Genomic DNA, 26,007 nt, shown 5'->3' with positions numbered 1-26,007 from the left:
GGTGGTGATTTTTAAGAAGGGGGACCGGAGGGTGTGTTCCAACTACAGGGCGATCATACTCCTCAGCCTCCATGGTAAGGTCTATTCAGGGGTGCTGGAGAGGAGGGTCCGTTGGGAAGTTGAATCTCAGATTCAGGAGGAGCAGTGTGGTTTTCATCCTGGCTGTGGAACAGTTTACCAGCTCTACACCCTTGGCAGGGTCCTCGAGGGTTCATCGGAGTTCGCCCCACCAGTCTACCAGTGTTTTGTGGACTTGGACAAGGCGTTCGACCGTGTCCCTCGGGGGTCCTGTGGGGGGTGCTTCGGGAGTATGGGGTACCGAACCCCCTGATACGGGCTGTTCGGTCCCTGCACGACCGGAGTCAGAGTTTGGTCCGCATATCTGGAAGTAAGTCGGACTCGTTTCCGGTGAGGGTTGGACTCCGCCAAGGCTGCCCTTTGTCACCGATTCTGTTCATAACTTTTATGGACAGAATTTCTAGGCGCAGCCGAGGCGTAGATGGGGTCCAGGTGGGTGGCCTCAGTATTGCATCTCTGCTTTTTGCAGATGATGTGGTTCTGTTGGCTTCATCAAGCCGTGACCTCCAACTCTCACTGGAGCAGTTCGCACCAGAGTGTGAAGTGGCTGGGATGAGAATCAGCACCTCCAAATCTGAGACCATGGTCCTCAGTCAGAAAAGGGTGGCGTGCCCTCTCCAGGTCGGGGATGAGATCCTGCCCCAAGTGGAGGAGTTCAAGTATCTTGGGGTCTTGTTCACGAGTGAGGGAAGAATGGAACGGAAGATCAACAGGCGGATCGGTGCAGTGTCTGCAGTGATGCGGACTTTGTATCGATCCATTGTGGTAAAGAAGGAGCTAAGCCGAAAGGCGAAGCTCTCGATTTACCGGTCGATCTACGTTCCTACCCTCACCTATGGTCATGAGTTGTGGGTCGTGACTGAAAGAACAAGATCCCGGATACAAGCGGCCAAAATGAGTTGTCCGCAGGGTGTCCAGGCTCTCCCTTAGAGATAGGGTGAGAAGCTCGGTCATCCGGGAGGATCTCTGAGTAGAGCCGTTGCTCCTTCACATCGAGAGGAGCCAGATGAGGTGGCTGGGGCATCTGATTCGTATGCCTCCTGGATGCCTCCCTGGTGAGGTGTTCCGAGCACGTCCCACCAGGAGGAGACCTCGGGGACGACCCAGGACACGCTGGTACTGGACGAGAAGGCCTGGCTCTCAGTCGTTGCCCTAATTTCATCCAAAAGTGTTCTATAGGGTTGACGTCAGGATTGTGGAGGCCAGTCAAGTTCATCCACATCAAAATCTCTCAGCCATGTCTTTATAAACCCTGATTTGTGCACTGATGCACAGTCATGTTGGAACAGGAAGGGCCATTTCAAAACTGTTCCCACAATGTTGGAAATGTCCAAAATATTGGCCCCTGAGCTCTCGTGAAAGGAACTCTGAATGTTTCACCACCCCAAGATATTTTGGACAGTCAAACAGTTTGGGGATTAACCCTTCCTGTTCCAACATGTATGTGCACCAGTGCACAAAGCAAGGTCCATAAAGACATGGATGAGAGAGTTTGGTGTTGATTGAAGGGAATATAGAATACTTTATATTCTAATATGTAATTCTAACTAGTTTGGAAGAGAATGTGTATTGGAATTTAGGAGTATATTGCAGGAAGGCCCCCATCGGGGGGTATTTGGAGACAGATGTCAAGGAAGAAAGGAACTGCGGGGAGCCACTATAAACATTGAATGCAGGAATGTGAGCCGACATCTGCAGGCGACACCTGGAGCAGAAGTCTGGAGCCAGATCAGATGGTCCGCAGAACAACGATGACGTCAGATTACGGACCAATCAGACGACAGCGATTCCATACTGGCCTGTTTGAAACATTGTATAAAGTCTGGGGTAGAGTCAGATAGTTTTTTGTTCGACTACTTTATCTGCTAAGGATAAGATAGGGTAGTTACGAACCCAGAGCTCTGCAAATGTATAGACTCCTCTGTCAGGAATAAATTGATTGGTTTTGATACATTGTTGTGAACGAAGTTCTTTCACGAAAACGAACATGCTTGGAACCACGGGAGTTAGGAGATTTTAAAACACAGGTTCCTTCATGATAAACTTGGCTGGCCTGCACAGTCCAGGCCTCAACCCGATACAACACCTTTGGGTTGATTTCGAGTGGAGAGTGAGCCAGGCTTTCTCGCCCAACATCAGTGCGTGACCTCACAAACATGCTCCTGGAAGAATGGGCAAAAATTCCTATAAACTCAACCCTAAACCTTGTTGAAAGCCTTCTTACAAGAGTCAAAGCTGTTATAGCTGCAAAGGGTAAACCAGCATCATTAAACCATATGGATTTAGTATGGAATATCACTTAAAATCATATGTGAGTCAAGCCAGGTGAGCGAATAAATAATACATTTATAGATAAATTAAATTTAAAAAACCCAAATTTTAATATTTTGTGTCATAAATTGTTGTGCCGTTCATCCACGACCATCACCTCATGTTGCAGCATGGTAATGCACGGTCCCATGTTGCAAGGATATGTACACAATTCCTGGAAGCTAAAAACATCCCAGTTCTTGCATGTCCAGCATACGCCCGGACATATCACCCATTGAGCATGTTTGGGATGCACTGGATCGGCGGATACGACAGCGTGTTACAGTTCCTGCCAAGATCCAGCAACTTCGCACAGCCATTGAAGAGGAGTGGACCAACACTCCACAGGCCACAATCAACAACCTGATCAACTCTATGCGAAGGAGATGTGTTGCACTGCGTGAGGCAAATGGTGGTCACACCAGATACTGACTGGTTTTCTGACCCCCCCAGACCCCACAATAAAGCAAAACTGCACATTTCAGAGTGGCCTTTTATTGTGGCCAACCTAAGGCACACCTGTGAAAGCATGATTATGCTGTCTAATCAGCATCTTGATATGCCACACCTGTGAGGTGGGATGGATTATCTCGACAAAGAAGAAATGCTCACTAACACAGATTTAGACATATGTGAACAATATTTGAGGGAAATGGCCTTTTGTGTGTGTAGAAAAGGTTTTAGATCTTTGAGTCCAGCTCACGAAAAAAGGGGAACAAAAACAAAAGTGTTGCGTTTATATTTTTGTTCAGTGTAGATAAGCAAGTTAGCTATGCCATTGGCACTAACACACCCCCATACCATCACAGATGCTTTTGAACTTTGCCCTGATAACAATCTGAATGGTCCTTTTCCACTTTAGCCCGGAGGACACGACGCCTACCCCTCCTTGAGCCGTCACCTTGTCGTGGTGGAGGGGTTTGTGTGTCCCAGTGATCCTAGGAGCTAAGTTGTCTGGGGCTTTATGCCCCTGGCAGGGTCACCCATGACAAACAGGTCCTAGGTGAGGGACCAGACAAAGCACGGCTCAAAGACCCCTAATGATGACGACAAACAATGGACTTCGTTTTCCCTTTCCCGGACGCGGGCCAGCGGGGCCCCCCACTGGAGCCAGGCCTGGTGGTGGGGCTCAAAGGCGTGCGCCTGGTGGCCGGGCCTGCACCCATGGGGCCCGGCCGGGCACAGCCCGAAAGGGTAACGTGGGTCCCCCTTCCCATGGGCTCACCACCTGTGGGAGGGGCCATAGGGGTCGGGTGCAGTGTGAGCTGGGCGGTGGCCGAAAGCGGGGACCTTGGCGATCCGATCCCCGGCTACAGAAGCTGGCTCTAGGGACGTGGAATGTCACCTCTCTGGCAGGGAAGGAGCCCGAGCTGGTGTGTGAGGTCGAGAAGTTCCAACTCGATATAGTCGGACTCGCCTCCACACACACCTGGGGCTCTGGTACCAGTCCTCTCGAGAGGGGTTGGACTCTCTTCCACTCTGGAGTTGCCCATGGTGAGAGGCGCCGAGCAGGTGTGGGTATACTTATTGCCCCCCGGCTCGGCGCCTGTACGTTGGGGTTCACCCCGGTGGACGAGAGGGTAGCCTCCCTCCGCCTTCGGGTGGGGGGACGGGTCCTGACTGTTGTTTGTGCCTATGCACCAAACAGCAGTTCAGAGTACCCACCCTTTTTGGAGTCCTTGGAGGGGGTGCTGGAGAGCGCTCCCGCTGGGGACTCCATTGTTCTGTTGGGGGACTTCAATGCTCACGTGGGCAATGACAGTGAGACCTGGAAGGGCGCGATTGGGAGGAACGGCCCCCCCGATCAGAACCCAAGCGGTGTTCTGTTATTGGACTTCTGTGCTCGTCACGGATTGTCCATAACGAACACCATGTTCAAGCATAAGGGTGTCCACACGTGCACTTGGCACCAGGACACCCTAGGTCGCAGTTCGATGATCGACTTTGTGGTCGTGTCATCGGACTTGCGGCCGCATGTCTTGGACACTCGGGTGAAGAGAGGGGCGGAGCTGTCAACTGATCACCACCTGGTGGTGAGTTGGCTCCGATGGTGGGGGAAGATGCCGGTCCGACGTGGCAGGCCCAAACGTATTGTGAGGGTCTGCTGGGAACGTCTGGCAGAATCCCCTGTCAGAAGGAGTTTCAACTCCCACCTCCGACAGAACTTTGCTCATGTTCCGGGGGAGGCGGGGGACATCGAGTCCGAGTGGACCATGTTCCGCGCCTCCATTGCTGAGGCGGCCGACCGGAGCTGTGGCCGTAAGGTGGTCGGTGCCTGTCGTGGCGGCAATCCCCGAACCCGTTGGTGGACACCAACGGTGAGGGATGCCGTCAAGCTGAAGAAGGAGTCCTATCGGGCCTTTTTGGCCTGTGGGACTCCTGAGGCAGCTGATGGGTACCGGCTGGCCAAGCGGAATGCAGCTCTGGTGGTCGCTGAAGCAAAAACCCGGGCATGGGAGGAGTTCGGTGAGGCCATGGAGAAAGACTTCCAGACGGCTTCGAGGAAATTCTGGTCCACCATCCAACGTCTCAGGAGAGGAAAGCAGTGCACCACCAACACTGTGTATAGTGGGGATGGGGCGCTGCTGACCTCGACTCGGGACGTGAGTCGGTGGGGAGAATACTTCGAAGACCTCCTCAATTCCACCGACACGCCTTCCCATGGGGAAGCAGAGTGTGGGTTCTCTGAGGCGGGCTCTCCTATCTCTGGGTTTGAGGTCACCGAGGTAGTTAAAAAGCTCCTCGGTGGCAGGGCCCCGGGGGTGGATGAGATTCGCCCGGAGTTCCTAAAGGCTCTGGATGTTGTGGGGCTGTCCTGGTTGACACGCCTCTGCAACATCGCGTGGACATCGGGGACAGTGCCTCTGGATTGGCAGACTGGGGTGGTGGTCCCCCTTTTTAAGAAGGGGGACCGGAGGGTGTGTTCCAACTACAGGGGGATCACACTGCTCAGCCTCCCTGGTAAGGTCTATTCAGGGGTGCTGGAGAGGAGGGTCCGTCGGGAAGTCGAATCTCAGATTCAGGAGGAGCAGTGTGGTTTTCGTCCTGGCCGTGGAACAGTGGACCAGCTCTACACCCTCGGCAGGGTCCTCGAGGGTGCATGGGAGTTCGCCCAACCAGTCTACATGTGTTTTGTGGACTTGGAGAAGGCGTTCGACCGTGTCCCTCGGGGAGTCCTGTGGAGAGTGCTTCGGGAGTATGGGGTACCGAACCCCCTGATACGGGCTGTTCGGTCCCTGTACGACCGGAGTCAGAGTTTGGTCCGCATATCCGGCAGTAAGTCGGACTCGTTCCCGGTGAGGGTTGGACTCCGCCAAGGCTGCCCTTTGTCGCCGATTCTGTTCATAACTTTTATGGACAGAATTTCTAGGCGCAGCCGAGGCGTAGAGGGGGTCCGGTTTGGTGGCCTCAGTATTGCATCTCTGCTTTTTGCAGATGATGTGGTTCTGTTGGCTTCATCAAGCCGTGACTTCCAACTCTCATTGGAGCAGTTCGCAGCCGAGTGTGAAGCGGCTGGGATGAGAATCAGCACCTCCAAATCTGAGACCATGGTCCTCAGTCGGGAAAGGGTGGCATGCCATCTCCAGGTCGGGGATGAGATCCTGCCCCAAGTGGAGGAATTCAAGTATCTTGGGGTCTTGTTCACGAGTGAGGGAAGAATGGAACGGGAGATCGACAGGCGGATCGGTGCAGCGTCTGCAGTGATCCGGACTTTGTATCGGTCCGTTGTGGTAAAGAAAGAGTTAAGCCGAAAGGCGAAGCTCTCAATTTACCGGTCGATCTTCGTTCCTACCCTCACCTATGGTCATGAGCTGTGGGTCGTGACCGAAAGAACAAGATCCCGGATACAAGCGGCCGAAATGAGTTTCCTCCGCAGGGTGTCCGGGCTCTCCCTTAGAGATAGGGTGAGAAGCTCGGTCATCCGGGAGGATCTCAGAGTAGAGCCGCTACTCCTCCGCATTGAGAGGAGCCAGATGAGGTGGCTGGGGCATCTGATTCGGATGCCTCCCGGACGCCTCCCTGGTGAGGTGTTCCGGGCATGTCCCACCGGGAGGAGACCCCGGGGACGACCCAGGACGCGCTGGAGAGACTACATCCTTCGGCTGGCCTGGGAACGCCTCGGGATCCCCCCGGAAGAGCTGGATGAAGTGGCTGGGGAGAGGGTAGTCTGGGCGTCCCTGCTGAAGCTACTGCCCCCGCGACCCGACCCGGATAAGCGGTAGAGAATGGATGGATGGATGGACACGACGTCTATGATTAAAAATAATAAAAGTAAAAGAAATGTGGACTCATCAGACCACAAGCACACTTTTCCACATTGGTTCAGTCCATCTCAGATGAGCCAGGGCCCAGAGAAGTCGATGGCCTTTCTGGATGTTGTTGATACTGTGTGTAGCCCTCAAAGGCAGTATTCACAAAACCGTTGAACCCTCAGTTCACTGGGGAAAAGAAACCCAAACCGATTGTCGTAGGAACACGCCCTCAAAACGCTTCAGTAGGCACAGCGACTGGATCCGGTAGCGTCGAAGCGGCAGCCCGGTGGCCTTGAGCAGGCAGGACCCGTGGCTTTGAAAGAGTAAATCCATTCGCGTTGAAAACAGTCAAAAATCCATTCGCGTTGAAAACAGGCAAAAATCCGTTCGCATCGAAAAACCAGGTCCAAACCCCCCAAAAAAACTCTTCTTTCCCCGCCGCATCTCCCGCTCTTCCTCTCCACGACCCACCTCCTTCCCCCAATCCCATTGGACGTACCACCCCTTCAATCAATCATTAAAACAAAAAAAAAACCTGAAATGTTCACAGACCCCTCGGAACGCAGGACACCCCAGTATCCATCCACACAAAGAACCAAACAAACTTTTAACTAGTTTTCACAACAGCAATTCAAACAAATACAGTTCAACACATTTTAGTCAGTACACTACATGTGTATGGCTTTCGCATTGCATGGTAAAGTTTTAGCTTTTATTTGTAGATATAGCAACAAACTGTATTAACTGACAAGTGTTCCTGAGCCCACTCGTTCATATCCTCTGGACAATGACGCCGTTTACTAGTGTAGTGACGCCTGAGGGATCAAAGGTCACGGGCATTCAATGTTGGTTTTTGGCCTTGCTGTTTACATGTAGGATTTCTTCAGATTCTCTGAATCTTCTGATGAAATTATGGACCGTAGATGATGAAATCCCTAAATCTGTTGCAGTTGTACGTCAAGAAATGTTGTTCTTCAACTGTTGGATTATTTGCTCACGCAGTTGTTCACAAAGTGGTGAATTTTGCCCAATCCTTGCTTGTGAACAACTGAGCTTTTCAGGGATGCTCTTTTTATACCTAATCATGACACTCACCTGTTTGCAATGAATCTGTTCACCTGTGGAAGTTTCCAAACGTGTTTTTTGAGCATTCCTCAACTTTCCCAGTCTCTTGTTGCTTTTCTGGAACATGTTGCAGGCATCAAATTCAAAATGAGGGAATACTTGCAAAAAAACAACAAAAACAATATTCATCAGTTGCAACATTAAATATCTTGTTTTTGTAGTGTATTAAATTTAATATAGGTTGAAAAGAATTTGCAAATGATTTTATTCTGTTGTTTGATACGTTTTACACCATGTCCCAACTTCATTGGAATTGGGGTTTGTACATACATGCAGTGTTTAATCATATGTTAAGGTAACATGAGACTGAAGGCACCATTGAGGATAAGCGTCATCATGTGTACATTGATATCCACGTAAAATCGATATATGTTGCTGGAACATTTAATTTTAGTAGGTGAATAAAAACTAACATGCATTGTACGTGCACAAATAAAATGACATTTGCCACTGCTCCCTTTCCAGGAAATGTGATATCTGCAAAGACAGCTGCAACATGGAAACAAGCCAAAGCAATTTCCAGCAGTGTATTCCTTAATTTTAATGTTCAACTGAAATTTGAAGATGACTGAACACACAGACACATAATCTGAGGGAAAATGACAGATTTATGACACTTTTAAATGAGGGCAGCTAGTGTTGTTTCATTCATACCTAGCTTCGATCAAAAAGAGATGCATTTTTTCCTGTAGGTAGGACAAGATTCAGTCCAGTCACCACAAGCTCCAAGACGGTGAGTCTGTTCAAATCCAAGAAATCTGTTTCAACTGCACGCTATATTTATGACTGGCAGTTTGCAGAACTGTCAAACTCATGTAAAAGACCCATTCCTATGCCTTATTTCATTATCAATTCCTTGCAGTTGTATTCCAGTTTTGAGAGGGATAGTCTTTGTGTATTCCACAGTATGAGTTTTAGAATATACTGTACATTAAGCACTAATTTGACTTTTGAAGCACTCTGTATGAACCAAAACAAAAACAAGAAACAAAGATTTGTTTTTTGTGTTTTCTATATCAAATATGTTTTATTATTAAATGGAGAAAAGCTAGGAGATAATTGTCATCCGTGTCTAGTAATTTTAATTTTAAATGTTTTACTATTATGAGTTGCTATTTTATAGGTTGTTCATCGGGGTGTTCAGCTAGAACCTACTGAACTTGAGCAGTCGTGTGTGACGTACCGGAGCTGGAGGATGAAGGAACATTTGTCATTTGTTTTCACATTGTAGAAAGATAGTTCTTTTGACTCTGGAACAGGAGTCACACAGCACCAGGTGCCCCTCCCCGCTCCCCCCCACCCCCTCCCAAGGACCACATGACCAGCCCATGACTAGTAATCATTTCAAAATGTCAAATTTAGAAGTGTTGCATATTGATATTTACCAGTAACTGTTTCCTTCCTTGTTAAATAATTGTTTAGAATTACTGTGATGAAATGTTTGTTTCTAGACAGTCTAATTGGTGCTTTTTAATTCTGTATCATACTGTATCATGCTATACATTTCATAGAAAATCTATCCATCCAATTACTATACTGCAAATGCTGCTCAGGGTCATGGAAGGGCCTTGAGCCTATCCCAATTGAATGGGCGCGAGCGGACTACATCCTGGACTGGTCACCAGTCAATCGCGAGGCGATTGTGAAGTGTGTGTACCATTGCTAATTGTGATTCAAAGAAAACCTCCACATTTCCTGAAACTATAGTGTAGACTCTACACTGTAGAGTGAGTGAAATATCAAAATCTAAACAGCTATTTAAACATTTGAGCAACCTGGGCAATCATCTTGCCTATCTTTGCTTTTGTACTAAATTATCACACAATAACATTTGGTCTTAAGCCATTTCAATTTCTTAGTTGGCAGTACTTCACCACAAATCAAAACTGCCTCACCTTTTTTTGCAATGTTGAATCCAAACTTAAGTTGATGGAATTGCCAGTACTGCTGCCTTCTGTTAAATGGAACACCGTTTTCTTTTAGAATTTGCATTTTTCAAACTCTTTCCAATTTTAGGGTGTGGAATGCATTTCCCAAACACTACAGTATATCTGCTGTCCCCCAACCCCATCCCACCCACTGTTCCACTGAGATTCATCCAAAGAGCATTGCAAGGAATGAGTATTCATATTGGTTTAACCCTGTCTAGACCCAAACCTGCAAAGCCTTTTCCTCTGCATTCCTCCAGGCCTGTTCAGAAACAGGAGCTTTGGCAATGCAAAACATATAGAAGCCGATGTGTGTTAGTCCTGTCTCGGTCTAAAACGGACCTCTGTTTTTGGTCCCACTGGGAGAAGCACCCCCCTCCCTAACACTCCTTGGCCTTTCCTGCCAAAAAGCTCTACAGAGAGACACACTGTACAAGGGAAAGCCTGATCCTTTTAGCCCACAAATGTGTGTTTTAAGGGTGTTAGTGCAAAGGCAGGGCATGTGGGTGGTGTCGTTACTGTTTATTGACTCTCGGAAGAATGTATGCAGATGTAAAATTAGAGTCCAATTTGCATATGGCACGTAATCTGTTGCAAACTAGTTGAGTATTTATGAAAATTAAATAACCGATTTTAAAAAATGCCCATGCCAGGGCTCGAGATTGCGACCAAAATGATCATGTGACCTTTTTTCAGCGTGTGCGAGTAAAATTTTATCTAGTCGTGTTTGTTCGAGTGCATATGTTTTCATTCCCCTTCTAAAGCAGTCACTGCATTAGACAAATTGATTTAAAGTCACCCTCTTTTTCACTCTTCCATACTTCCCGCATTGTGGATACACAGACTGCTTTGGACTTGCATGCGAACTGCAGATGAGCACGCAGTTCTATTCATACTACATTTCAGGGATTACATCGGTACATGTTCCACGCATGCACATTTCTAGTCCAAATGGCAACCCAGTGAAAGCGAAACGTAGCAGAGTTCCTGTGTTTGTTGTAATGTTGGACAGGAATATTGGCGCTCCTCGAAGCAAGCATTCATTGTTGTTGTTGTTCAAAGCTATGGCACATCCGTGGTCAGTGTGCTTGTAAGCGTTCAGGTGTTAGCTCCACCCACTACATTTATGATAGATGGAGACACTGACATCTCCACGAAAGAGTTATGCCTGCACTATTGAGAATGGAAGACCCTCCATGATCCTGGTTGGCCACATTCAGGTTGAACGTGCCTATGCAGAAGATACTCTGTGTTTCTGTTTATAATGAGAGTGAATAATGCTCAAAAAATAATTAATATTAGTATATTAAGAATTTGATGGATACATTTTAATAAATGAATCAATAAGTGATATTAATCAATAAATACATACAGTATGTGCCTGTTTCAATCAAGGCATTTATGCTGCAACTAAAAAGCCTTTCCTAACCTTCAGTCAATCAGTGTTGAGGGGCGAGAATTGATGGGTTATGATGCCAGGAAGGATGTTAAAATGTGGTTCTCCCAGGGGAAGATGGTCAGGGGGACCACTATAAGAGCTGGCCCCTCAAAGTTGAATTGCAGGGTCTGAAGCGATGTTCATATTAAGTTAAAGTTATGCTGCTGTTAAGTACAGCATTTATCAAAAGTTAAACAATACATGTAAACACATGCATGCCTGTTGTTTTGCTTTGCCTTTTATTTGAAAACAATTTTGATATGTCTTCTAAAATTATGTAAAAGAAAAAGTTTTGTCAGCCACTGCTTGTTGCACACAAACTTCATTGTCACAGTAAAATATTTTGTAAATATTGACTCACGGTCAATCTTCACTTCGTACGAAACTACTGAATGCCAAATAAGACAACTATACATCAGCATGCGTGGTCATGCTGTACCCCCCAAAAAGGGTGCAACCAAATCATGTGCTGGTGCTACCAATTGAAAAGGTTGGTCGCACCAGTGCTACCAGTGGAAAAGTTAGTGTTGAGCCCTGTATATTGCTAGATAAAGCAAAGCACTGGAAAGCACAATGTGCCATTTAAAATTAAATAAGTGTACTTTTTGGAACATGTCTATGTAGCTTCTCAGTCATTCAGGTCATGGTAATCCGCAAAGGTTGAATCACGACAACTGGACTGTTCTTGTATGTTGATATGTTGAAGTTCAATGAACAAGAACAGTCCAGTTGCCTTGAATCTACCTTTGTGGAACTTTTGGAACAGAAACTGATAATGGTCTGAGTACTGTCACTATTATTCTACTATCATTTCATCACTGAAACAATAAAAACAGACCATACAATGGTGTGATAAGTGGACTACAATCATGCTGAAGTGCCGAGCTGTTAGTTTTTATAACTTCCATGGCCTCCAGTCAAGTCCAGGCAAGGAATGCAATTTAATGCATGAGGTGAATGAGTGAACAGAATCGGTGACAAAGGGCAGCCTTGGCGGAGTCCAACCCTCACCGGAAACGAGTCCAACTTACTGCCGGATATGCGGACCAAACTCTGACTCCGGTCGTACAGGGATCGAACAGCCCGTATCAGGGGGTTCGGTACCCCATACTCCCGAAGCACCCCCCACAGGACCCCCCGAGGGACACGGTCGAACGCCTTCTCCAAGTCCACAAAACACATGTAGACTGGTGGGGCGAACTCCCATGCACCCTCGAGGACCCTGCCAATGTCTGTTCATAACTTTTATGGACAGAATTTCTGGGCGCAGCCGAGGCGAATAGGGGGTCCGGTTTGGTGGCCTCAGTATTGCATCTCTGCTTTTTGCAGATGATGTGGTTCTGTTGGCTTCATCAAGCCGTGACCTCCAACTCTCACTGGAGCAGTTCGCAGCCGAGTGTGAAGCGGCCGGGATGAGAATCAGCACGAGCTGTGGGTCGTGACCGAAAGAACAAGATCCCGGATACAAGCGGCCGAAATGAGTTTCCTCCGCAGGGTGTCCGGGCTCTCCCTTAGAGATAGGGTGAGAAGCTCGGTCATCCGGGAGGATCTCAGAGTAGAGCCGCTGCTCCTTCACATCGAGAGGAGCCAGATGAGTGGCTGGGGCATCTGATTCGGATGCCTCCCGGACGCCTCCCTGGTGAGGTGTTCCGGGCACGTCCCACCGGGAGGATGCCCCGGGGATGACCCAGGACACGCTGGAGAGACTACATCCTTCGGCTGGCCTGGGAACGCCTCGAGATCCCCCCGGAAGAGATGGATGAAGTGGCTGGGGAGAGGGAGGTCTGGGCATCCCTGCTAAAGTTACTGCCCCCGCGACCCGACCTCGGATAAGCGGTAGAAAATGGATGGATGGATGGTGCACCAATAATACACGCCAAACGATCAGGAGAGCCAAACTTTCAGTTACATCTGTGTCTCTAAAGTTTACTGGTGACATATACATTCATTAACTCTATTTTTCACAAGAGGAGGAAGATACTGTACATGGAAAGATCCTGACAATGCCATAAAACATAATAGCATTCCGTACCCTTCTGTATCACACAGACTATTTCCTCTTTAATCGCTGCGAATTTGTAAATTCAGTGGAACATAACACCTAGCCTCCAATTAGAAAGATACATATTTCTAAGTGTCATGTCCCATAAAACCATTCTTTTCAGCATACAACATAGAAGTTAAGGTATATTTACTTGATAGAGCTATCCTAAATTCTGATTTAGTGCTTAAGACATTTACTCAAATCAAAAACAATGACATGCAGTTAATGTTTGTTTTAATATGTGACTGTTCTCTTGCAGCTTAGGTCACCACTAGAGTAAACAAACTTTAACCAATGATGCCACAACAGAGCAAAAATAAAGGTTTTACGAAAGCAAATAAAATGCTTTGGTAGACTACTTTATGTGCATTTAATTATTCGGTATTTTAGTTCACTAATTTCTATTTCCAGAGTAAATGTCAATTTTTGCTTCGTTCTGTATATGCAAAGCAGAAAGAATCAGGCCTCACACATGCAGTGTTCCCCTTTTTACTGGTAACAGTCATATAGTAAACCTTTCATTTTAGCCCGGAAAAGTTTCAGACTCTTATTTTTCAGTCAAACATTAATTAGCTACCTACTCCAAATCAAATGTCCCTCCTCACTGTTCAAGAGCTTCCTCTAGCCTCTGACTTTTTGACTAGATAGATGATGACTTTAATATAAGATATAAATCATAAGCACACTTCGAAGTTCAATGCAAACGTTTCCAATTAGCCACAAAAATGTACTACATAAGCATAACAGTCCATTACTGAATGAGTCTGACAGTATGGTATGCTGTTCCACACCACATGAGGCAGGTCTTTTTGGATCTGTGCACATAACTCTCACACCATGTTACACATTGCACATTTTCAGAACTAACTTGCCTCCCTATACCCTCCCAACAGCACAGATAGCCTATATGTTATTATTGTTATTGTTATTTTTGGGGGGCACATGATATTGCAAGTTATGTCTGAATGAGGCCATTGTGTGTGGCCAAGAGGACCTAGAAATGGTTGGGTACGGGCAAATCCTACAACCTGCCAGCTGGAACTTCTTCTAGCCATTACCAACCCAGCTGAGGAAACAGTCATCATTCATGAACCAGTTTGGTAATGAAATAGTTCCTCGCATCATTTCTGCATGTCCCAGGGTTATTTTGTTTTCTACTCCATACAAATGTTTTCACAGTTCTACATTTTGTCTGTGTTTACTGCCGAAGCAGTAAATGAGTTGTTCGGGAGATTTTAGTTCCTCCTTTGGTGTAGGTAGTGGTCATTATATCCCAAGCAAGGGTGTCCATGAGCCAAACAAGCAGCAGCAATTTCCATTTTTATAACTATCAGAAGCAACAACCATGTACACAAATGCCTTACGTCTGGAAGGGGGTCAAGCTACGGTAACATGGACGCAAACTGTTAAATAGCATCTCTACGTCATTTCTGTTTGTAACAGTTTAGCATCGCAGTGTGAAGCTTCACAAAAGTTTCAGAAACTCTGATAAAGATAAATACTAGAACATATACAAGGTCCAGCCGGCCTGTTGCGCAACACTGACTATTCAGATTAACCTAGTGCAAGTCTAAGCATGGTTTAGAGCAGTGGTCAGCAACTAGTGGACCGTGGGCCATAATTGGCCCGCCGCCAATTATACCTGGCCCGCCAAATGACATTTGTCAAAGCATGATAATGAGCTGGGCTGCCAAAGCACAATGTCAGGGGAAGAAAGGCTGATTGGGATTGCAGGAAGCATCAGCATCACTTCTAACTCCTTCGTGATGAACTATTGTTATTCTTGTTTTCTGTGAAGTTTGATGTCCATCCATCCATTTTCTGAGCCGCTTCTCCTCACTAGGGTCGCGGGCGTGCTGAAGTCTATCCCATCTATCATCGGGCAGGAGGCGGGGTATACCCTGAACTGGTTGCCAGCCAATCACAGGGCACATACAAACAAACAAACAAACAAACAACCATTTGCACTCAGAGTCACACCTACGGGCAATTTAGAGTCTCCAATTAATGCATGTTTTTGGGATGTGGGAGGAAACCGGAGTGACCGGAGAAAACCCACGCAGGCACGGGGAGAACATGCAAACTCCACACAGGCGGGGCCGGCGATTGAACCCCGGTCCTCAGAACTGTGAGGCTGACGCTCTAACCAGTCATCCACCGTGCCGCCTGAAATTTGATGTAAATTTGGCAATTTGTTTGTTATCGGCGTGGTCAGGAATGAGCGAGAGAAGGAGAAAGAAAGACGTTTGATATTCGCCGCACATTCAGTTCACACACGCTCGTACTCTGCCTCATAACTACATTTTTCACTATATCACGTATAGTATGTGGAGGACAATTTCGAAAACTCTAAAAAAATGTAAAGATAAATAAATAAAATAAAAACTTGCGGCTAAATTTGCTGTCACTACAAATGTATATGTAATACCAACAACAACAATTTGGCTTACCGTCTGTGTTAGGGACCGTCTACAAATTACACATCCAAGGAATGAGAACTAATAACAGCCTGTAGCAAATTAATTGATTTTAAATTAATAAGTTCGTGGCGGCACGGTTGCTCATCTGCCTCACAGTTCCGAGGACTGGGGTTCAAATCTGGTCTCGCTGTGTGGTTTTTGCATGATGTCCTCCACGTGCCTGCGGGGCTTTTCTACAGGTACTCCAGTTTCCTCCCACATTCCAAAACCATCCATCCATCAGAATCAGAATCAGAATCAGAATCATCTTTATTTGCCAAGTATGTCCAAAACACACAAGGAATTTGTCTCCGGTAGTTGGAGCCGCTCTAGTACAACAGACAGTCAATTTACAGAACACTTTGGAGACATAAAGACATTGACAAAAAACAACAACAAACAACAATTGTGCAAAAAGATGCAGAGTCCTCAGTTCGAATGGCTAATATCGCAATAGTCCGGTGCAATGACCATTGTGCAAAGGGCACTGAGACTTCAAGGAGTGTATGCGGTTTAAAGTGACGAGTACTGCGATAATCTGGGACAATGGTTGTGCAAATGTTACAGATACTCCTCAATCAGTGTGCAAATGGAGCAGATGCTACTCTGGCATGAGTGGCCACTATATGCAAATAGTGCAGCACGGCGAGACAACTACAGTGAGTGCACGAGTAATACATAATACAGAAATGTGACAACGAACTCAAGTCAAAAAATTGCCAGCTTGTTGTAATGGAATTGTAAGTTAGCTGTTCAAGAAGTTGATTGCAAGAGGGAAGAAGCTGTTGGAATGTCTACTAGTTCTAGTTTGCATTGATCGGTAGCGCCTACCTGAGGGAAGGAGCTGGAAGAGCTGGTGACCAGGGTGGGGAGGGTCCGAGAGGATTTTGCACGCCCTTGTCTTAGTTCTGGCAGCGTGCAAGTCCTCAAGGGTGGGTAGGGGGGTACCGACAATCCTTTCAGCAGTTTTGATTGTCCGTTGCAGTCGGAGTTTGTCCTTTTTTGTAGCAGCACCAAACCAGACTGTGATGGAAGAACACAGGACTGATTCGATGACCGCTGTGTAGAACTGTCTCAGCAGCTCCGGTGGCAGGCCATGCTTTCTCAGAAGCCGCAGGAAGTACATCCTCTGCTGGGCCTTTTTGAGGACGGAGTTGATGTTGGTCGCCCACTTCAGGTCCTGGGAGATTGTAATTCCCAGGAACTTGAAGGTCTCGACGGTTGACACAAGGCAGCTGGACAGCGTGAGGGGCAGCTGTGGCGAAGGATGCCTCCTGAAGTCCACGATCATCTCTACAGTCTTGAGCGTGTTCAGCTCCAGGTTGTGTCGGCCGCACCACAGCTCCAGCCACTCCGCTTCCTGTCGATATGCAGACTCGTCACCGTCCTTGATGAGGCTGATGACAGTGGTGTCATCTGCAAACTTCAGGAGTTTGACAGTCGGGTTCGCTGAGGTGCAGTCGTTCGTGTAGAGAGAGAAGAGCAGCGGAGAGAGGACACAACCTTGGGGCGCCCCAGTGGTGATGCTGCGTGTGGATGAGGTGGCCTCCCCCAGCCTGACCTGCTGTGTCCTGCCCGTCAGAAAGCTGTAAATCCACTGGCAGATGGCAGGTGAGACGCTGAGCTGGAGAAGCTTGGATGAAAGGAGTTCAGGGATGATGGTGTTGAACGCTGAGCTGAAGTCCACGAACAGGATCCTCGCGTAGGTCCCTGCACTGTCGAGGTGTTCTAGGATGAAGTGCAGTCCCATGTTGACTGCATCATCCGCAGATCTGTTCGCTTGGTAGGCAAACTGCAGGGGGTCCAGCAGGGGACCTGTGACACTCTTGAGGTGGTCCAGCACAAGACGTTCAAAGGACTTCATGACCACAGATGTCAAAGCGACAGGCCTGTAGTCATTGCTGTATAGATCCTCTTTGCAATGTTAATTTCTTTGGTCAGCTGGTTTCTAGCTCGATTATACAGGGCCCTGTCCCCGCTCTGATATGCGTCCTCCTTAGCTTGGCGAAGCTGCTTAAGTGTAGCAGTGAACCACGGCTTATTGTTGTTGAATGTGCGAAATGATTTTGTTGGAACACAGACCTCTTCACAGAAACTGATATAGGATGTGACAGTGTCCGTATATTCATCCAGGCTGCCAGCTGAATTTTCAAAGACACTCCAGTCTGTGCAGTCTAAGCAGCTTTGAAGTTCCATCTTGGCTTCATTTGTCCACTTTTTGACTGTTTTCACTGTAGGCTTCGCACATTTAAGTTCTTGCCTGTACGTCGGTATTAAGTGAATTAAGCAGTGATCAGACGAGCCCAAGGCTGCACGAGGTATAGCACGGTATGCGTTTTTTACCGTGGTGTAGCAGTGGTCTAAAGTATTATTTTCCCTGGTAGGACAGTCGATGTGCTGCTTGTATTTAGGGAGTTCGTGGTTGAGTTTAGCTTTGTTAAAGTCCCCGAGAATAATGAGGGGTGAGTCGGGGTGTTTTTTTTCAATTTCGTTGACTTGATTGGCGAGCGTTAGCAATGCGGCGTTCGTGTTAGCTTGAGGCGGAATATAGACGCCAGCGAGAATGAATGATGCGAACTCACGTGGGGAGTAGAATGGTTTACAGTTTACGAATAGCGACTCCAAATGCGGGCTGCAGTGTGTGCTGAGCACCGTGACGTCCGTACACCATTTTTCGTTGATATAGAGGCATATCCCGCCGCCCTTTGTTTTCCCCGATGATTCCATGTCGCGGTCCGCTCGATGAATATGGAAACCGGGAAGCATAACAGCGCCATCGGGTACAGCGTTGCAAAGCCAGGTCTCCGTGAAGCACATGGCCGCGGAACGTCCGAAGTCTTTACTGGTCTTTAACAGAAGATGAAGCTCGTCCATTTTGTTGGGTAGGGAGCGTACATTCGCGAGGTGGATCGACGGGAACGCCAATCTGTGTCCTCTCTTGCGGAGTTTCACCTGAATGCCTGCTCGCTTCCCTCTGTGGCGACGCTTCCGTCTCCATGCGCCGAAAACCGCGGACGCCGCTCCGGTGAGTAACTCGGGGAAAAAACTGAGCGGATATTCGAAAGTTGGTGACAGAAAGTCCGGAGTAGACTCCTTGATGGTTAGCAGGTCTCCCCTTGTGTAAGTGAGTCGTGTAAGGTCTCCAAAGACGGACGAAAAACACAAAAAACTCAAAAACAAAGACAATACTAGAGAGCGCGTTACCGAGGCGACCACACTGGTAGGCGCCATCTTAGAATCCATCCATTTACTACCGCTTATCCGAGGTCGGGTCACGGGGCAGTAGCTTTAGCAGGGACCCTCAGACTTCCCTCTCCCCCGCCACTTCATCCAGCTCTTTTGGGGGGATCCTGAGGCTTTCCCAGGCCAACCGAAAGACGTAGTCTCTCCAGCGTGTCCTGGGTCGTCCCCGGGGTCTCCTCCCGGTGGGATGTGCTTGCAACACAGTGAGGTGTTCGAGAGGCATCCGAATCAGATGCACCAGCCACCTCATCTGGCTCCTCTCGATGTGGAGAGGTGAGGGTAGGAACGTAGATCAACCGGTAAATCGAGAGCTTCGCCTTTCGGCTTAGCTCCTTCTTTACCACAACGAACCGATACAAAGTCCGCATCACTGCAGACGTTGCACCGATCAGCCTGTCGATCTCCCGTTCCATTCTTCCATCACTCGTGTACAAGACCCTAAAATACTTGGAGAGGGCACGCTACCCTTTTCCAACTGAGTACCATGGTCTCAGATTTGGAGGTGCTGATTCTCATCCCAGCCGCTTCACACTCGGCTGCGAACCGCTCCAGTGAGAGTTGGTGATCACCGCTTGATGAAGCAAACAGAATCACATCATCTGCAAAAAGCATAGATGCAATACTGAAGCCACCAAACCGTACCCACTCTACGCTTCGGGTGCGCCGAGAAATTCTGTCCATAAAAGTTATGAACAGAATCGGTGACAAAGGGCAGCCTTGGTGGAGTCCAACCCTCACCGGGAACGAGTCCGACTTACTGTCGGATATGTGGACCAAACTCTGACTCCGGTATGTACAAGGACCAAACAGCCCGTATCAGGGGGTTCGCTACCCCATACTCCCGAAGCACCCCCCACAGAAGTCCCCGAGGGACACAGTCAAACGCCTTCTTCAAGTCCACAAAACACATGTAGACTGGTTGGGCGAACTCCCATGCACCCTCGAGGACCCTGCCGAGGGTGTAGAGCTGGTCCACTCTTCCACGGCCAGGACGAAAACCACACTGCTCCTCCTGGATCTGAGATTCGACTTCCCAATGAACCTTCCTCTCCAGCACCCCTGAATAGATCTTACCAGGGAGGCTGAGGAGTGTGATCCCCCTGTCGTTGGAACACACCCTCCGGTACCCCTTCTTAAAAAGGGGGACCACCACCCCAGTCTGCCAATCCAAAGGCACCGTCCCCGATGTCCACGCGATGTTGCAGAGGCGTGTCAACCAGGACAGCCCCACAACATCCAGAGCCTTTAGGAACTCCGGGCGAATCTCATCCACCCCTGGGGCCTTGCCACCGAGGAGCTTTTTAACCACCTCGGTGACCTCAACCCCAGAGATAGGAGAGCCCGCCTCAGAGAACCCAGACTCTGCTTCCTCATGGGAAGGCGTGTCGGTGGAATTGTGGTCTTCGAAGTATTCTCCCCGCCGACTCATCATGTCCCGAGTCGAGGTCAGCAGCGCCCCATCCCCACTATACACAGTGTTGATGGTGCATTGTTTCCCCCTCCTGAGACACCGGATGGTGGACCAGAATTTCCTCGAAGCCATCCTTAGGTCTTTCTCCATGGCCTCACCAAACTCCTCCCATACCAGAGTTTTTGCTTCAGCGACCAGCAAAGCTGCATTCCACTTATGTGTGTGTGTGTGTATATATATATATATATATATATATATATATATATATATATATATACATACATACATACATACACACACACACACACACACACACACACCTAAATGCCCAACGCGTTGTCATCGCTTTGGGGCTTAACTGTAGGTAAAACTACGGGACTAAATGTGGGAAATCTGCTATTGGGCCAGCGTGGCAGATTAGGGCCTATTCCTTCTTCATAGCAGTACAACAAAAAACACAGACCTCATTCCCCGGAGGCCAAAGAGCCTCTGCTTACGGCAGCGGGCAGACAAGCTTGGCGGCAGAGGGTGCTAAGAATCATCGGGTTAATTATGGCTGCTTATGGACAACGGACTTGGCGATGCTAGACCAGAATACGGTTACTCCTACAAACATCTTTAGAAGTAGCAAGAAAGAAGCAAAAAAGATAGAACGCACGAAATCCTATTTTTGGGAAGCTCAACCTGCGAACGCTAAAGGACGATTCTTGATTAGAAGAACTACAACATGAGCTAGAAGCCATCAAATGGGATATAATTGGACTTGGTGAAATACGTCGGAAAGATGAAGCTATGTTGACTCTCGATAATGGCCATCTATTTTATCACAGAGGATCAGAAAGCGGACACAATGGTGGAGTTGGTTTCATTATTAATAAAAGTATTGCCAATTAGGTTACCAGCATCAAAAGTGTGGAAGCATTTTGCGAGGATTTATCCCGTCTTTATCTGAGCTCCATCTGAGCACACGTTTCGAATAGTCATGGGTGACTTTAACGCCAGGATTGGCCTTAACTCTGGCGAGAAATCAATTGGATCCTGCGGAATGGGATCAAGAGACGAAAGAGGAGAATGACATCATTTTATTCTCCTACGATGCTGAACAACTACAGCATCGTATTCAGGAATTAGAGTTAGAAAGCCGTCGCCCAGGTCTGAAAATGAACAAAAGCAAAACGAAGGTCATGTTCAATCATTACTGTCCATAAAAAGATATCAAAATGGAGGACTATGTCCGAGACGCCGTCGACAACTACATCTATTTAGGCCAACTTAACAATGGATGGAAATACAAGCACTGAAGTTGAACGCCGCATAAAGCTTGCCCGGCAGGCTTATGGAAGGCTTAGTGTTATATTCAAGAACAATCTTCCCATTTGCTTGAAAAGAAAAGTTTTCGATCAATGTATTTTACCAGTCCCCACTTACGGTAGTGAAACTTGGACTACAAATGCCAAAGTTACACAAAGACTATGTGTAACCCAAAGGAACATGGAACGCCACATGTTGAAAATAAGCATTCGCGACAAGAAAAGATGCAGTTGGATAAGACGGCAGACGCGAGTTACCGATGTCATTAAAAAAAATAAAAAGCCCTAAATGCAAATGGGTTGGCCACGTTGCCCGAAGAGCTGACAAAAGGTGGACCACAGAAACTATCAATTGGATACCACTGGACACAAAGCGACCACGGCGAAGACCTAAAAGTAGATGGATAGATGAAATTATTAAACAATACACTGGCAACAAATTGCAAAATGTCGTAGTAGTTGGAAACGTGAAGAGGCCATCCTGTAGTGGATAGATAATGGCTGATGATGATGATGATTATATATATATATATATATATATATATATATATATATATATATATATATATATAAACTGAAAATTATTACCTTACCAAAATCTTTTCTGTGGTCCTTGTATTTCATATACATCTCTACATACAATATGTATATGAATGCCAATATTTTATTAAAATTTTGCCAGGGTATATCCTATATATCTAAAACGCATGAGCACAACTGTACGTAGGCGATTAGATAGATAGATAGATAGATAGATAGATAGATAGATAGATAGATAGATAGATATTCGGCTGTTTTCTCCTCACCTGGTTTCAGATTGCTGTTGAAATAAAAAATGACCATAAGGAAGCATCCTAGACTTAGAGCGAAAAGCATTCGAATGATTTTAGGCTTCCTCATCCTGAGTCCTCGGGAGGAGACCAAGTTGCCGACCGATTCCTGCCGGGGCTCATGCGAAGAGGAGATGTGGGTTTTTTTTTTTTTTTGGGTTCAGACTGGGTGTTCACTTAAGCACGGGTATCCGTCTTTCCGACCTTTGCTGCTCTTTAGCTTCCAGTACATCCTCGCCCTGTCCAATTGTGACGACGCGGGGTCAGCAGCGCAGGTTGCTCCGGTACCGAAGCCCGTGCGAGGAAAAAAGGCTCCCCGACTCGAGTGTCACAGCATTGGAGGCATTTTATTAAAGGGACTTTAGACGCCCGTGTGGCTTCTTTCCAAAGGGTCCGTGCCCAGTTAACCCTTCCCTCGCCGCGTGGCCGGCTTGAGCGGTGTTGAACCTTTCGAAGTAAAAGGCGCACATGAGCGTCGATGCCACCAAATGGTGACGTCATTTGTAAATGAATGATCATTTATGATTTGGAGGGGCCGGAGTCGATCCTCATAAACACTGGTTGGATTCTAAAGATTATATTTCATCGCTCGTCTGGGACTGTACTAAATTAAAATAAAACTGTGAGATTTTTCCGCCTTGTGTAAGCACACATTATCGTATACCTTGCCAATAATTGTGTGGTAGTGACAATGTTTTTCTCGGAATTAAAATAGTTTTCTTTTTCTACAAGACGCCATTGTGCGCTTTTATTTCGAAACTGAGGTTGAACATATTCGTTTTCCGGTGACAGAGTTTTAACCGTAGACAAAAGATTATTGGACTATTCAGCGTTACTTAGCGTGTGACTGCTCAATTCATTTGAATGACGTATTTTTCATTCATTTTTGGATGATTCATTTTAATGTATCATTCAAATTAGAGGGGAAAGAAAATAGACGGTACGAAAAAGAAACGTCCCTCTAAACTTTTGACTGAACCACAAGGACTGAAAATCATAAATAGTAATATTTTTCCTTTTTGCTGTTTTTTATTTTATTTTATTTTATTTTTTGATAACATGGGCATCTCTGGCGATTTGGTAAAAGTACTTGAACCTGTAGAAGCATATCCCATCTGACAATTTTCCTCTCATACAATCATACAAGAAGTAATTAAAGTTGTTTGTAATCTCACATGGCAAGCTGTGTGTACTTTGTGTATGTTCTTATGATATTTTATATTTTAATATATATATATATATATATATATATATATATATATATATATATATATATATATATATATATATATATTTAATTGCTTTTAACGTGGGCGGCACAGTGATAAAGTGGTTCATACACCTGCTTCACAGCTCAGAATCATCTTTATTTCACTAAATATTTATTATTTTAGTTGGAGCCGCTCCAGTACGACAACAGACAGTCAATTGAATACTTTTGAGACACGTGACGTAGTCAGCGTCTCACCAATCATGAACCTCACCGCACGTCACTGGCACCAGCTCATTCTAATAATCATCTGGCACTGGACCACTGAGAAGAGAGATGTCAAGTTGAATCAATAGATGCTCAAAGGTTTACAAGGTTACCCTTTTTGCACAGTTTGACTTCACTTTGAAAAGATGAACAGAAAATGACTCCAAAGCTTCTCTTGAGCAAGACATAATCATGTTGAATAATTATTTACTGTGCTCAAGCAGGACACTACATTTATTTTATTTTGACCTGCCACTTGTCATTTACATATTTGAATAGTAACTTTAATCGCCAAATGTGTGCTTATCAAGTATTTTGACTGGAGGTTTTACAGATTGGTGGCCCAGATGGATGACGAGTAATATTTACATTTAAATGTACATTTAACATTTACATTTAAGATTTAAAAAGATTTAAAAGTTGACAAACATTGTTCTGTGCAGAAAAGTGACTGTCGGAAATTCACACCAGTTTTTTTAAACACAGTTTGATGTTAAATGTGACAAAATGTTGCTGTACTTTTCAGCGTGAGCCGCTTTACAAACGACACCCCGGGGTACAGTTCACAGGCCTACCAAACCCCGCATGAAACACATTGTATTTGGTGACAGGAAATCGAGTCACTAGTTTACTTTTTTTAGAGACTCATTGCAATTCACTGGTCGAGAAACAAATTCATCGTCGTAGTCCGTGGACCCCCTGGCCACCACAAGGATTAAAGTCTAGCTCCGCCACTGACTACTATCTCTTCTCATCTGCGGATCCAGATCGGTGACTTCTTCAAACTGCCACATTAAAAAACAGTGTTTAACATATCAACAAATGTTGTGTTTAAAACACGACATTATGTCTGACACGGAAGAGTTGCTTTCACTGTTCCAGCACGTGAGGTAGAAACTCGTATATAATTCACCATGTACAGGTTAAAGGTTAAAACAAAACAGGATTTGGGAAATTAGGTAACAAATGTTTCTCACATGGTCAGTGATGGTGAAGAGGTACCTGACTTTGGTGCAGGCAGCGTGGGTTCTAAGCGGTGTGAAAATGGATGGATGGATGATCTCACATAGTTTTTATTTTTGGTTAGTACTGTACGTGTATGTGAAGGGCAACTGAAATGTTATTGTCGTCCTCTTGGAGTCGCCACGGTGTACCTATTGAAAGTGTCAATCAAATTCCCTCTAATTCATAAAAATTAATGAATAAATGTCGTTTATTCCTCCGTCAGTATATTAACGTTGAATGATCCTGATCCTATTTCATTGTTTGTGATTGGTGCATCATATGAAGTCCTTTGGTCTAGTATTGAATAAAAGTAAACCAATTCACTATAAATGCAGACTGCGCTCTGTTTAGTGTAGTTCAAGTAGTGAGACTGCAGTTTTTAAAATGTTTCGATAATATTGCGTAATAGAAAGTATAATGATGCAGACAAACCCATGCAGCAAAGTTTCAAGTCCAAAGTTGATAAATGGAGATCCAGACATTTTTGAGCCACTGCTGCCCTCTGGAGGCCATGTCAGAAACACCATTGTTCAGCCATGTTGCACCAAATAAAACATGAATTTTTAATATTCATTTGTAAAGGTTCATTTACTTCAAGAGGCTAAGGAAATATTCAAAGTACTGTGAAGCAAACCGTTTCCTAAAACAGGTAACAGGACAACAATAAAATCAACATTCTATGAATCACTTTCCCCACATGGTAAGTAAGAGAACAGCTGAGTCACGTCTATATCATATTTGAAATATCAGATAAGGTTCCACAAGTGTGGCACTCCTCAGTGACTCATTGTGACTACTTATAAGGAGTATGTTGTAAATTGCAAGTCAAGAGTGAAACAGGGATCGCTTGCTCTTAACCGCAGTCTTGAGAACACACTCAAGTGTCAGCAAACTTACTAGTTCTCAATGTGCAGGATATGCTCACAAGATCTGCTCAGAATCTTAGTGGGGTGGGACCAAGGCACAACTAGCATACCATTTGGAAGCTGGAGATTGTATGACCTGTTATGATTAAAGCTTAATGCTATAATTTTTTTGACCCCTTTTGAAAAGGCAGAGGAAACGTAATATAAATTATACAAATATGTATATTTTC

General features: G+C 46.1%; 1 protein-coding gene across 5 annotated transcripts in view; it reads right to left on the bottom strand.

Annotated features, from left to right (window-relative positions):
- The window catches only part of si:ch211-236h17.3 (carbohydrate sulfotransferase 11), a 47,988-nt gene extending 25,126 nt beyond the window's left edge, over positions 1 to 22,862 (bottom strand). For 3 of the 5 annotated variants that reach the window (XM_061784997.1, XM_061784999.1, XM_061784995.1), the window contains exon 1: positions 7,737 to 7,852. Coding sequence is in view for 1 of the 5 variants with exons in the window: in XM_061785000.1 (XP_061640984.1) it covers positions 22,406 to 22,499 (94 nt within the window). In the remaining 4 variants the exon portion in view is untranslated. Of the gene's footprint in view, positions 1 to 7,736; positions 7,853 to 22,405 lie in introns of those variants that run through there. The other 2 variants (XM_061785000.1, XM_061784998.1) reach the window with 2 other exon arrangements.
- Positions 22,863 to 26,007: the final 3,145 nt, after the last annotated feature.

This window comes from Phyllopteryx taeniolatus, chromosome 9, assembly GCF_024500385.1.
Source record: "Phyllopteryx taeniolatus isolate TA_2022b chromosome 9, UOR_Ptae_1.2, whole genome shotgun sequence".
Classification (NCBI taxonomy): domain Eukaryota; kingdom Metazoa; phylum Chordata; class Actinopteri; order Syngnathiformes; family Syngnathidae; genus Phyllopteryx; species Phyllopteryx taeniolatus.
The sequence above is the reverse complement of the archived record's forward strand: the minus strand, read 5'-3'. Positions and strand labels throughout refer to the sequence as shown.